The sequence below is a fragment of the Protopterus annectens genome, chromosome 11.part0 (genome assembly GCF_019279795.1).
Source record: "Protopterus annectens isolate FY-2018-M chromosome 11.part0, PAN1.0, whole genome shotgun sequence".
In the NCBI taxonomy this organism is placed as follows: Eukaryota; Metazoa; Chordata; order Ceratodontiformes; family Protopteridae; genus Protopterus; species Protopterus annectens.
The window spans coordinates 559,861,057-559,874,858 of NC_056745.1; the positions used below are offsets into that span (position 1 = coordinate 559,861,057).

The 13,802-nt window shown below is 43.1% G+C and overlaps 1 protein-coding gene across 1 annotated transcript in view; it reads right to left on the reverse strand.

Moving 5' to 3' along the window:
* RPL18A (ribosomal protein L18a) overlaps window positions 1-13,590 on the reverse strand; it is a 284,960-nt gene extending 271,370 nt beyond the window's left edge. Inside the window, exon 1 of the mRNA XM_044088064.1 lies at window positions 13,495-13,590. Coding sequence (XP_043943999.1) covers window positions 13,495-13,512 — 18 coding nt within the window. The 5' untranslated portion in view covers window positions 13,513-13,590. The remainder of the gene's footprint in view (window positions 1-13,494) is intronic.
* Between the last annotated feature and the right edge of the window lie 212 nt (window positions 13,591-13,802).

Genomic DNA, 13,802 nt, shown 5'->3' on the forward strand with positions numbered 1-13,802 from the left:
GTAGCCCAACACAACACATCGCAGATACTCCAAGTACAACGAACACTGGGTAAGACAGCAATCCAGGTGGTTGCCTGCTATAGATCCTCCACCATGTCCCAAGTCTCCCACTCCACATTCCTAACCATCTCGGAAAATACCAAAGTGCAACCCAACACCCTAACAGTGGTAGACTTCAAGTACCCCTACATAAACTGAGAAAACTACTCTAGTACTAACACTTGCTCAACACTTCATGGAATCCAAAAATTCCAATGCCCTGGACCAATCAATTTTTACTCCTATTAAGGGTAACACCCTCTACCTAGTCAAAACCAACATGAGCGATAGTTACTCTACTCCAAAAATCAACTCCTCCCTGGTCAGATCCAACTACAAGCTAGCCACCATGACATCTACATCCCACCTTCACCCACCGTAAAGAAAACCACTGTGACAAGCTTCTCCAAAACAAACTTTGGTCTCCTAAAAACACCCATGCAATTTTGAAAACAGCTTCATGATTGCTGAATCACACGCCAATGCACTGCACGAACACATTCACAACTGCATGGAAAGAGCCATACCAACAGAACCAAGATGCTTTCCTCCAAAAAAATGAAGCCAATCTGGTGGTCCCCTACCATAAACAAACTCTACAACAGAAGGAACAAACTGTTGCAGTAAAGGGTAAAGTTCCAAAACTGGAAAAACTCTCATCAAATCCTCTAAAGCTAGCTAGGAAAAAAAAATAGCAGCGGATATTAAGACAACCACCAGCCAGCCATTCTACAGTTATGTCAAAACTCTACATGGCAACATTCAGGTCTGCTCTGAGCTATAGCACAATGGAAACTTACTGAGCCAGCTGACATTACAAATATACTGGCAGACAGGTTCAGTGCAAACTTTACCCCCCTCCCCCCCTTTAACCTCCTAAAAGGGCCAATCTCAATACCAGAGTGTGTCAAGTTCCTAGTATTACTGCTGCACAGGTCAAAACTGCACTGTCCAGAGCCAAGAACACAGCTTCCATGGGACCTGATATCCCCGGCTGCATCCTACATGAGCTACAAAATGAACTGGCACTAGAGTGCCCTGTTCAATCACAGCTCACTTCAGGATTTGTTCCTACCGAATGACGTACGGCCATGGTCATCCTACTCCAAAGGGGGAGCGACTACAGACCCCAGGAACTACCACCCCATTGGCCTGACAAGTCTGATATTGTATTGTCAGGCTCTGGATTGCATAAGTGGAAATGCCTTAAGACTCCAAGAGCAGGCCAAGCTATTTCTTACACTTATTTCACTGAACTGCACTTCTGAAATGCTTATAATTGTGCTATACAGTTGATCTACTATATTTTTGCACTGTTCTAAAGCTTTTTTTTTTTTTACTGTTTCACTGCATTTATGTACTGTTTTAACATTACTTAACTGTAAACTGCTTTTTCATACTCAGAGTTGTATTTTTTGTTTGCGATTGCTCTATCTGAACATTTATGTGCATTTTTGTCTGTTAAAAGCATTCTCTAGTCTGCTTATTGATCTGTTTAAAATTTTCATTTCGGAGCCACAGCTAGGAACTGCAGTTTTTTCACACCCACCCTCCCTAGTGTCTGTTTTTATACTTGGTGGCTGTGCAGTTGCCCGCCCATACTGTATATTTGATCTGTGACACTCCTCCCAGTCTTGTGTCATTAGTTCACTTAATCTAATAGAGAACATTTGTGAAGGCCAACCCACTCAGATTCTTAACGTTGAATTAACTTCTGTTCCAGTTTTCTCCATTTCCACTTTACTGTAAAAGAAAATTCTAAGCTTGCTTCCCCCCTTTCCTGTAGCAGGTCAGATACGGATTTGCTGTGTCCAGGACTGTTTGAGAGCTCCTAAGCCCCCCCCCCCCTTAACTGGGGTTAAATTATTCCTGGCGCCATAAAGTCGTTTTTTCAAAATTTCCCTTGCAACTAGCCAGCTTTTTAGTTTTAGCACTCATCTGTTTCTTTGATTTCAGCACTTGTTCAGAACTCATTGTTAAGCACTAAATAAGTTACAAATTACTACAGCACTCAACTTTCCTCACTTGTCCAGAGGAAAACAGTTTTTAGTACTTAATAAGCACCTATTCAGGCATGTCTAAAGGTCAGCTCCCGGTGTTTTCGCCAGTCTACCTGATGAATCTGGGCATCTTGAGACAATGCAGCAATTGTCTCATGTACACAGACAACCCTCTCCTACCACCCAACACAACCTGTGAGAGATGCACTTATATAGCCAAACTGGAAGCAAAGCTCTCTTTACCAAAGACAGGCCTAGACAGTCAAGAGAAGGTAAACACTTGCACTGCACCACACCACACATCATATAGTCCCTCAAAACCTACACCAAAACACACACCTATACTTGCAGAGGCTCTGTACTAATCTGCCCAAACAGAGACCTTCAAAGCAGAAATGCAAGCAACCTCCACCCCCCAACACAACCCAAATGACACAGTCCACATACTCAGTGTGCCACTCAACTACAGCCCATAAGGCATAATGTACCCAACACTCTAGTCACAGGTGACTCTACAGTCAGGCACACTGATGTTCCACTCACCAGGCTAAACAAGGAAAAGTTACTATCAGCTGCCGGTCAGGTGCCAGGATCTGCCACAAAGATGCACGCACTGAAGGTTACTCCACAAGTACAAATATGACTCTGTCATTGTCCATGCTGGTGTGAATGACCTGAGACTTACCTCCCTGGACTACATGGAGAGACACGGAGGAGCTCTCTGATCTTGTAGCCTAGGCCGGTATGACCTAGGCTCCGAGTATGCATCCTGCCATCACCCAGAATGACACCACAGTACAATGACAAAATGATTGACTAACAATTGGCTAAGCTTCTGGTGTCATTCTAAGGGAATCCAGAATCTGTCTGCCTGGGATGACATGATCGACAGACCACGCTGCTTTGCCAGAGATGGCCTGCACCTGTCGCCCTTGGGATTCCGGATACTGGCAAAGGCTCTTGCCACCCATATAGTGCCTTTTTAGGTAAGGTTCAAATGACAAATTCACCACCGTAACAGGTACAAGCAAGCAAAATCTGAGGGTAATGCTAGAAATCTAAACCTCAAAATACACTCACCTCGAGGCACTCCTTAAAATGGAAAACATTGACATCTATGCAGTGACAGAGACCTGGTTCAAAGCTCCAGAGAGTACCCCCTGCATACCACACCTTTCGGCCACCAAACCTGGACCGAAACACTAAAGGTGGAGGTGTGTCCATATTCATTAAGGATATCCACAGCTCCAAGCTAGTTGCTCAGCATAATGCATCCAAGACCACCCAAATTCAACTAACTATGGGCAAAACAGGAATAGCTTGCTACAGGACCCCCCCCCCACCATGCCCCAGGATTCCCACTCCTCTTTTCTTGATACACTGGAAAATATTAAGGTACAACCCAACACTCTAATAATGGGTGATTTCAACTACCCTACCATTAACTGGGAAAACTACTCATGTACCAACTCTTTTACTCAACGTTTTCTGGAAATCAATTCCAACGCTTTGCATCAACTTATCCACACCCCTACCAGAGGCAGCAATATCCTAGACCTGGTCATCACCAACATGGGTGACCAGTGTTCCACACCGGAGGTCAGCTCCTTGTTGGTCAGATCCGACCACAAGCTAATCATCCTAGACATCCACATCCCACTCCCACCCCCCCCATTAGGAAAACCGTAAAAAATGTCTCCAAAGCCAACTTCACGCTTCTTAAGACAGAAGTGGCAAACTTCATGACACCCATGCAGATGGACAATAGAGGTACGACCGCTGAATCCTACACAAATGTACTTTATAAGCACTTACACGAGTGCATGGATCGTGCTATCCCTAACAGAACCAAGATGCTATCCTCCAAAAAAAGGAAGCCAATCTGGTGGTCTTCTGCCATAAACCAACTCTACAACAAAAAGAAAAACTGTTGCAAAAGAGTGTAAAATCCCACGATTGGAGAAACTCCCTGGTCAGCCTCAATAAGAAGATGAGATCCCACATAAAATCCTCCAAAGCTAGTTATGAAAACAAAATTGCCACTGATTCTAAAGACAACCACAAAACATTCCATAGCCATGTTAAAAATCTCAATGGCAACACTCAGATCTGCTCCGAGTTACAGCACGATTCTCGTATTTTTTTCTGTTCTTTACTTTGAATACCTTCTCTTGGTTATTTTAAACAAGCTTATACTGTTTTTTTAACAGTTTGCTGCATTTTATAGTATCTGCACAAAAGTTTACCTGGTCGAAAATTAATCGAAATTCTGTGTTTAATTTAACTACTGAGGCTGCCCACTAAAGTGTGCTAGCCTGTGTAACTGATTTATTGCTGCCTTCTGTATTTGAGTGTTTTCTATCTAAAAACAAAAAAATAATCCTTGTTTTCCCGCCTCTCCTCGACTAGTTTAGACCAGTTTACAGGCTTTGCTGTATTCTGGGCTGTGGTGTAGTTCCTGTGTTGTCCATTACCTTACTTGGAAAAGAAGGATGTTTCTTTGCTCACCAGTGGGAGTGGGGAGCCTTAAGCAGCCTCTGTGTCCCTGAAGGAAGTGACCTCAGCACAAGAGCTGTAGTAATTGGTTGTTTTGGACCATTTCTAGCTCTTTTCAAGCCCCCCATTTAAAATTCACATTAGTGTGGCTTTGCGCGATTGTGCGCATAGCGCAGCGCCAGTTAAACAGGGTTAGAGCTTTCCTGGCTCCGCCAGGTCTGCTCTTCAAATTTTCCCTTAGAAAGCTCTACTCTTAGAATAACCAGTCTACTCGTTATATTATAAGCATAGCACTTGTTCTCTAAGCTACTCTAAGCAAGCACTCTCAAACTCAAGTAACACTACATCCACCTACCACCCCAACCATTTCCCTTAAAGGTACAGCACTCTTACAATATTCTAGCATGTTGAGTGGTAGATTGCTAGCATCTTCTCCTGCTCAGCTGGTTAATCTGGGAATCTTGAGACAATGCTTAAAATTATCATGTACACAGACAACCCCCTCCTCCTCCCAACAAACACAAATACATGTGAGAGATGCAACTATATAGCCAAACTGGAGGCTGAACTCTCTCAACTCAGGACTGGCAAGACCAGACAGGAGGAGAAGGTAACCCCACACACACACACACACCACACAAACCCAGTCACACATAGACCTACCCCAACTGCAAATAAAGCACATAACACAAAAACACTCGGAAACACTCGGAGGCTCTATTAAAAAACTTAGCAAAACAGAGGCTCCCAAAGCAGACACCCAAAAATCCACCACATGCAACACATACTTCAATAAATCGGTGTCAACAAATCACAGCCCTTAAGGCCAAACACTATGCCTGATACACTAGTGATAGGCGGCTCTATAGTCAAGACACACTGACGTCCCACTTACAAGGCTGAGCAAGGAGAGGGTAACGGTAAGCTGCCTATCGGGGGCTAGGATCCACCATACAACACATGCACTCGGGTCACTCAAAAGCACGTACAAATATGACTTAGTCATTGTCCATGCAGGCGCGAATGACCTGAGACGTACCTCCTTGGACTACATGGAGACATTGAGGAGCTCTCTGATTATGTAGCCCAGGCTGGTATGACCCTGAGCAGCATCCTGCACTCACCAAGAATGATGCCACAATACAAAGACAAGATGAGCAGCTTTAATAATTGGCTCAATTACTGGTGTCATTCTAGGGGGATCCAATGTCTGCCTGCTTGAGTTGACATGCTGGACAAGCCACCCTGCTTCGCAAAAGACGGCTTGCACCTGTCACCACTGGGCTTCCGGATATTGGCTAAGGCTCTTGCCACCCCCATAGTGCCTTTTTTAGGCAAGGCTCAAAAGACAAACCCACCTCCTTAGAAAACAAAAATGGAAAAAAATTAAGGGTAATGCTGCTCAATGCCAGAAGTCTAAATCTCAAGATGCAGGCTTTCTAAGTACTCCTCAGTATGTAGAACATCGATGTCTGCGCTGTAACAGATCTGGTTCAAGGCTCCTGAGAGCACCCCAGCGCTACCAGGCTTTACCTCGTATCATGCTTTTAAACCCGGGTCGAACCACAAAGGTAGGGGGGGGGGTGTCCATATTCATCAAGGATATAGTGGCAACTCATGAAGCATCGGAGACCATCCAGGTGCAGCTAACCATAGGCAAAACTGCTATACAACTGGTTGCATGTTACAGACCACCCTCCCAATCTCAAGAACCCCACTCAGCCTCCCTGAAGACACTGGAAGATATGAATGTCTCACCAAATACCATCACATTGGGAGACTTCAACTACCCTAACATAGACTGGGTGCACTACTCTAGCCCCAACACTGTAGCCCAAAGGTTCCTGGAATTCATAAACTCAAATGCAATGGAACAGCTAGTCACCTCTCCCACAAGGGGGGATAATATACTAGACCTGATCACCACAAACATAGGGACAAAATGCTCCACACCAGGGAAGTATTGCCCTCACTGGTGAGATCTAACCACAAACTAATCACCCTGGATATACATTTACCACCTCCACCCCCAGCACAAAAGACTACAGTGAGAAACTTCTCAAAAGCCAACTTTACACTTCAAGACTGAGATAGTATCATTTAAGTCCTCAGGGCCAATGGAAACCACATCCCACAATGCTGAATCCTACACAAATGCTTTCTACAGACATCTCCAAGAATGCATGGATCGTGCAATCCCAAATAAAACCAAGACCCTCTCCACCAAAGGAAAGCATCCTGTCTGGTGGACCCCAGCCATAAACAAATTGTATAACAAAAGAAGGAAGTTACTGCATGACAGAGCAAAATCCCATAAAGGGAAGGCATCTCTGATCAGCACTAGTAGAAAGCTACGTTCTCTCATAAAAATATCCAAGGCCAGCTTTGAGAGAAAAATTGCCAAGGACACTAAATATAACCACAAGGCATTCTTCAGTTATGTTAGAAACCTGGACAGAAACACTCAGATACGCTCAGAGTTAGTACACGACAAAAAATTTACCGAACCCACAGATATTGTCAACATTCTGGCAGACAGGTTCAGTGCAAATTTCTCCCCTCCCTCACCTCTAAAAGACGAAATACTCATCCCAGCTGAATGTAACCTCCCTGTCATCTCTGATATCCAGGTGAGAACTGCCCTCAACAAAGCAAAAAAAAACAGCATCTATGGGACCTGATGGTATCCCCGGCTGCGTGATATGTGAACTCCAAGAGGAGCTAGACCCGCATATAAAAGTGTTATTTAACCTTAGCCTTACTACAGGATATGTACCGGAACGCTGGCGTACAGCAACAGTGGTACCACTCCACAAGGGAGGCTCCACTACAGACCCTGGGAACTACCGCCCCATAAGCTTGACCAGCCTGGTTTGCAAAGCTATGGAAAGAATTATGGAACTCAAACGACATTGGGGACCTACAGACACTTGATCCCACCCAGTTCGGTTTTGTAAAAGGCAGATCTTGCCTTTTGAACCTGGTTGACTTTTTCGAAACAGTCATTAGAGCCATTGCCGAGGGTAAGGCAGTCCGTACAGCCTACATGGACTTAGCTAAAGCCTTCGACAATACCCCACTCGGGGATCATAGAAAAGCTAAACAGCTTAAAAGTAAATCCATATGTCACAAGATGGGTTGCAAACTGGCTAAAGAACAGAACCCATAAAGTCAAGACTGTGGGAGCCATGTCAGACTCAAAGCCAGTCACAAGTGGTGTCCCACAGGGCTCTGTCCTGGGACCCCTCTTGTTCAGCATTTACTTCTCAGATGTGAAAGCAAACATGGGAGGGTTGTGGCTGACAAAGTTCGCAGATGACTGCAAACTAGGCGCCATAGTCGATACACCAGCTGACGCATACATCCTACAGAAAGGCCTCACTGAAACGGACAACTGGTGCCGGAATCACGGCCTTAAACTTAATGCCAAGAAATGTATAGTCATCCCCTTTGGGAAAAACAAAATACCCACAAATTATCACATACAGTAACCCACTGAGTACCGAAAAAGTAATCAGAGACCTGGGGACCCAGGTTGATAGTGACCTCTCATTTGACACCCACGTTGCCAAAGTGGTTAGAAAGACTTTCTACCTTGCCCACCTTATCATGAAGGGGTTCACATCCAGATCAAAAGGAGGTAATCGTGCCCCTGTACTCCTCCCTTATCAGGCCCATGATTGAGTACAATGCCCCATTTGGTATGTACCTCACCTGGCACTTTCAACAGCTGCAGAGACCCCAGAAGTACCTCACCAAGAGGATCAAGGGTTTCCAACATAAGTCATATGCTGTCAGGCTAATGAAACTCCAGCTCTATTCAGTAGCATACCGCCTGCTCAGAGGTGATCTGTGCCTGACATACAAGGCCATGTCCAACCAGGAATTGATGGACATGCTCCACCTCAAAAAAATCAAAATCCATAAGAACCATGAGAGCCAAAGATTTAAACCTCAGTACAAACATGAATAGAACATGCTGGAGGGACAGATTCATAACTCAGAGGATTCCCATACTCTGGAACAAAATCCCAGTCCATGTTAGGCAGAGCCCCTCACTGACTCTCTTCAAGAGAATCTTGACGAGTGGATGGTAGATCGTAGGCTTACCCCAGGGGTCACCCCTGTATCGCTACTTAAGAGGCACAATAAACTAATTTTAATAAGCAAGGGGGTCTTCAATGTGTCACTACTAGACAAAGGCACAGTATTCTAAATTTATTCTACACACCTTAGTACCACTACATGGGGCGGCGAAAGCCACATCTCTAGGGCTAGGCTTGCAAATGCCTCAGGGCAGATAGCCTAGTACTAAACTAGGCAACTATAACACTAAATATACTGAACCAACTGATATTGCCAACATCCTGGCAGATGGGTTCAGTGCTAACTTTACCCCCCCTCTCACCCCCTAAAGGGCCCATCTTTATACCGGAAGAATACAAAGTTCCTGTAATGATGTCTGCACAGGCAAAAACTTCACTCCCCAAAGCCAAGAACACAGCATCCCCATACTCTGGAACAGACTACCTATGTCAAACAGAGCTCCTCATTAGCACTCCAAGAAAAATCTTGATGATTGGATGGGTAACAGGAAATTCTCCCCGGGGATCACTTCTGTGGTTCTGCTGGACAGGGGCACAGGAAAATAACTTTTTTGGGTGGTGAAAGCCAGGGTACATTTTTGGCTAGGCTTGTATAGGCCCTAGGGCCAATAGCCTAGTACCTACCTATGAACCTATAAAACTATGGAACGTATCATAGACCTTATAAAGAGGGACATAGGAAGTCTCCAAACTCTGGACCCCACACAGTTTGGATTTGTGAAGGGTAGATCATGCCTGCTCAACCTGACTGAATTCTTTGAGCCAGTCACCAGAGCTGTGGACGAGGGCAAGGTGGTAGACAGCCTACCTTGATCTTGCCAAGGTACCATTCCCCACTCAGGAATCATCGATAGGGGTTTATGCATAGTTTAGTGAATCTGTCACAAGGTGGGTTGCTAACTGGCTCAAGGATAGAACTCACTGTGAAGGCTGAGGACTCCAAATCTAACTACTGACCAGTCACGAGTGGTGTCCCACAGGGATCTATCCTGGGTCCCCTTCTGGTTGGCATCTACTTCTCAAAAGTTCAAGCCAACAAAAGGACTCTGGCTGACCCAAGTTTGCAGAGGATTGCCAACTGGGAGCCATTATAGAATCCGTAATGGACGCAGACATCCTACAAAGGGGCCCCACCCAGACCAATGACTGGTGTTGAAACCACAGTCTTAAACCTAAATGCAAAAAAGTGATTGGTAGTTGGTACCCATGAACTACCACACCAGTGGTAATCCACAACTCAGAATATGTAATAAGACCTGGGAACACAGGTTGACAGCAACATCTCCTTTGACAACTACACTGCCACCGTGGTTAGAAAAATCCTGTGTTGACACATATCACAAAGGGTTTCTCATCTAGCAAGAAAAAGATAATCATCCCTCTCTACTCGTCCCACATTAGACCTATTATAGAATACAATACCCCATTTGGCATGTACCTCACCAGACACATGCAACAGCTGGAAAGGCCACAAAAATACCTCTCCAAGAGGATTCTGGGCCTTAAGCACATGCCCTATACTGACAGACTAAAAAAACTCCATCTATACTCAAGTCTCATACCGCCTCCTTAGAGGCGATCTCTGCTTAACCTACAAAGCCATGTCTGAACCAGAGCTGTTAGATATGCTGCATCTAAAGAAAACCAAAGCCTACTGTGCCACACGCTCCAGGGACCTCAGCCTCATCACAATGACAAGAACATGCTAGAGGGACAGATTCCTAACCTAGAGACTGCCCATGCTCTGGAACAGACTCCCCATCCACATCAAGCAGAGCACCTCATTGGCCCTCTTCAAGAGGAATCTTGACGAGTGGATGGGAAACTAGATAAAGGGCAATGGGAACTAATGCTGGTCAACATGACCCAGGGAATCTTACTGGCTAGGCTTACACAAGCTCCAGGGCCATTAGCCTAGTACACACCTATGAACCAACTAGATACAACAATCACAGAAAACTCCCAACTGGATATAAAAAACCTCTCCAAATATCATCCCACAGCACTCTTGTCAAACAAGAGCAACTAATCACTTAACACTTCACCACCACAAGGTGCCAGGGTAACAGCTTCAAAAGAAGGCATCACAGTCAAGTAAGAAAACTTACAGCTTTTCATGAACAATCTAAAATGGAAGTCACTAAACACCCTGCCTATAGATGGCACCGTCTAAAGAGTTTAGATGTTCTAAAGAGTTGAACAAAAGCTCCTACTTTACATATATACACACACATATATTCATATACAGACACACACAATGAAGACACCTTGCAAGACAACAGACACTAATAATCCAAAAAGCATAGAATAAGCCACGGCTTTGTTTTACAGTATTAACACCCCCAGCCATTTCTTGCAAGAATGGGTGCTCACAGTGACTGACATGCTAACTGGCTGCGATGGAGTATGTAAATGACACAGGATTGACATGCCATGCAAATTTGCACAATGAAAATTCATGATATCACATGCAATCATAGTCTACCCTTTCCCTCAATGTAGTGCGACCTCAGAGTTGGTATATTTTAATTAATGGCGGAGTTGAAACTCCTTTAGTGTCAATTGCCTGAAGCCCAAGAGGAGCACAACACTTATCACTGTTGTTCACAGAAAAGCACCATAGGTGCACTTAAGTGAGCACTGACAGATTCACTTATTTAGGAGATTACTACCTAGTTTGAGAGAATGTAGTTTATTTTACTTCATACTTTAAAAAGCATTATACTTCAATCAGGAACACTTTTTGAATAAAATTACTTGATTTTTTTTTTACTATGTCCTTGAGTCTTAAAATTTCCTATTCTGTGTTAAATTTCAGATCTCTGTGTTACAAGTTGCTAACTTCTTCCCAACATGAGGTTAGGTACACCTCCAGTAAGACAACCAACCCACCAGAATTCAGTCCCAACGTGACACATTCCTCACTCTCATCAATTACTGACGTTTTTCACCCCCCCAAGCTACACACACAGTTTTGTGTGTGTGTTTAGTAACCAAAAGCAACGTTTGACTCGTCAGATGTACCATTACCCCCCTTATCTGTTGCTCACTACAAACCTCAGGATTTCTTTTCAATGTAAATTGTCCAAAACAGACTTGCCTAAAAGTGCCCTTAGGAGTCTCATGACTTGAGTGTACTGGTACCCAGAGATCTAACTTTACTTATGGATACCACAAAATGAAGCTTTTTAGTTTTACTTTAGCAGTTTACTCTATGAATGCCCATATCTCGTCCACAAAAGGATTTTATTTCTCCCACTGGCAAAGTTACTATTTTCCGGACTCATTTTATTATAGTTAACAGAGCCCAGCTTTTGTATGACCAGAAAAGTTTTAAGACTTGTTTGGGGGGGTTGCTTGCTACATGCAACCGCACTTGTAAGCTTGATAAAATTGTCTTCCTCGCTATTCAAAGCAGGACCAAAACTAACCTGTAAAGGATGACAAATTAGACATTTTAATACATCTCAGGTTAGTATTAGACTAACTGCTCTTGCGAACCATTTTAAGCCTAGCCAATAATCCCCTGTGAGATTCAAACTCTGTACCTTGTGTTTGTAAGGCAAACACCTTAACCATTAGGCCACCCTCCCAACCCATCATAGATTAGTACTAAGTTAACTGCCCTTGTCAGCCATTTTAAGCCTAGCCAATTACCCCTTGTGAACTCAAGAGTTGCACAACTAGACATTTCCCTTACAGCTTCAACAATAAAAAATACACAACACACACTGGCCAACCAATTCAATGCCAACTTTATACAAAAAGTACAGTCCTCAACTAGACAGCTAATCAAGCTCTTAATATCATTACTCAACCTTCAACAACAATTCTCCTTCCAACCAATCCACCCCCCCAAAAAGGGGGGGGGGGATTATACATGTATATACACATACACACTCCTACATATATTAGTTGGGCTATCTATTCAGCGACTAGATTAAAATAGTACTAAAAAAACAGGCCGACACCCATCCTATTAGTGCAGGAACTATACAAAGTGATGTGAAGAAAAGCAAAGCCAGAGAGTGCTGCCCTCATAAGCCCATGGGCAGCCAAAGTATGAGAGTAGGAAATAACAGAAAAATCATGTAACTTTGAAGTGCATCCCAGAAGAAATACTGCTGCTCTATGCAACTTCCAAACAAACATTTACCCCAGAATGTCTGAAACACTCAACTACTCATATCTATGTTATACAAAACATTTACAGAATATGACATTCTAAAATTACATGGTAACCTTTGTAAATTAAATTTCTTCTGAAGTATATTGGGCAACTTGTGAGAATAAAACATGTTTGTTATTAAACAATTAAGAGCAATAACTTTTGTTAGCTGTTTTTAAGCGCTATGATAAACACGTGTTTGTACCTAAATTACACCCACCTGCCTTAGGAGTGTACACTCCTAGACTTCATTCCCATATTATGAAACTTCAAAGTTTTTAAACAGCATTCAAATTGCTATTAAAACTAGACAAGTCATATTCAAAGGTCTTCATTTTAAAACACCCTCCCATAATCCTTCCTACACTAAAAGACAATTGGTAGAAAAAGCTCAAAACCTTAAAACAACAACCGCTTCAGCCAACCGTGAACTACATTATTAAGAAAAAGATCAACTTAAAAGATAGTTTATATAATAACAGACCCACGTGAAATACCTTAACACCGCCATCTTACGTGTCACCAACTTTAACAAGAAACACTTTTGCATCCCATTTACTCTGTTAATTCTCACAAATAAAGAAAAAAAATACACAGCTCGTACACAACAAAAGAGTTCGTTATTAAAAGACGACAACAAAACGAAACATAATTATAGATATATCAAATAATATAAACAACTTACAACCCCTGAAGCCTTCATTATCCTTCGCTACTAACAGGAGAGAAAAAAAAGGCCGTTTTACGTCAATAGACGCACAATGTCTTTAACAACCGGAAACACTCTTGACAGATAACAAACGCGACGCATAAGCAATTTTAACTGGGGTTTGTTTTGATATGGCGATATATGTATATTCGCGATTATATAATTCAAGAAGTAAGCATGCTGTGACTTATATTGTCTAGAAAAAGGCAAACTATTCAAGTCAACAATTAATATAAATAAAAATATGTTACAGAACAAAACTGATGTATACATATCTTAAGCAG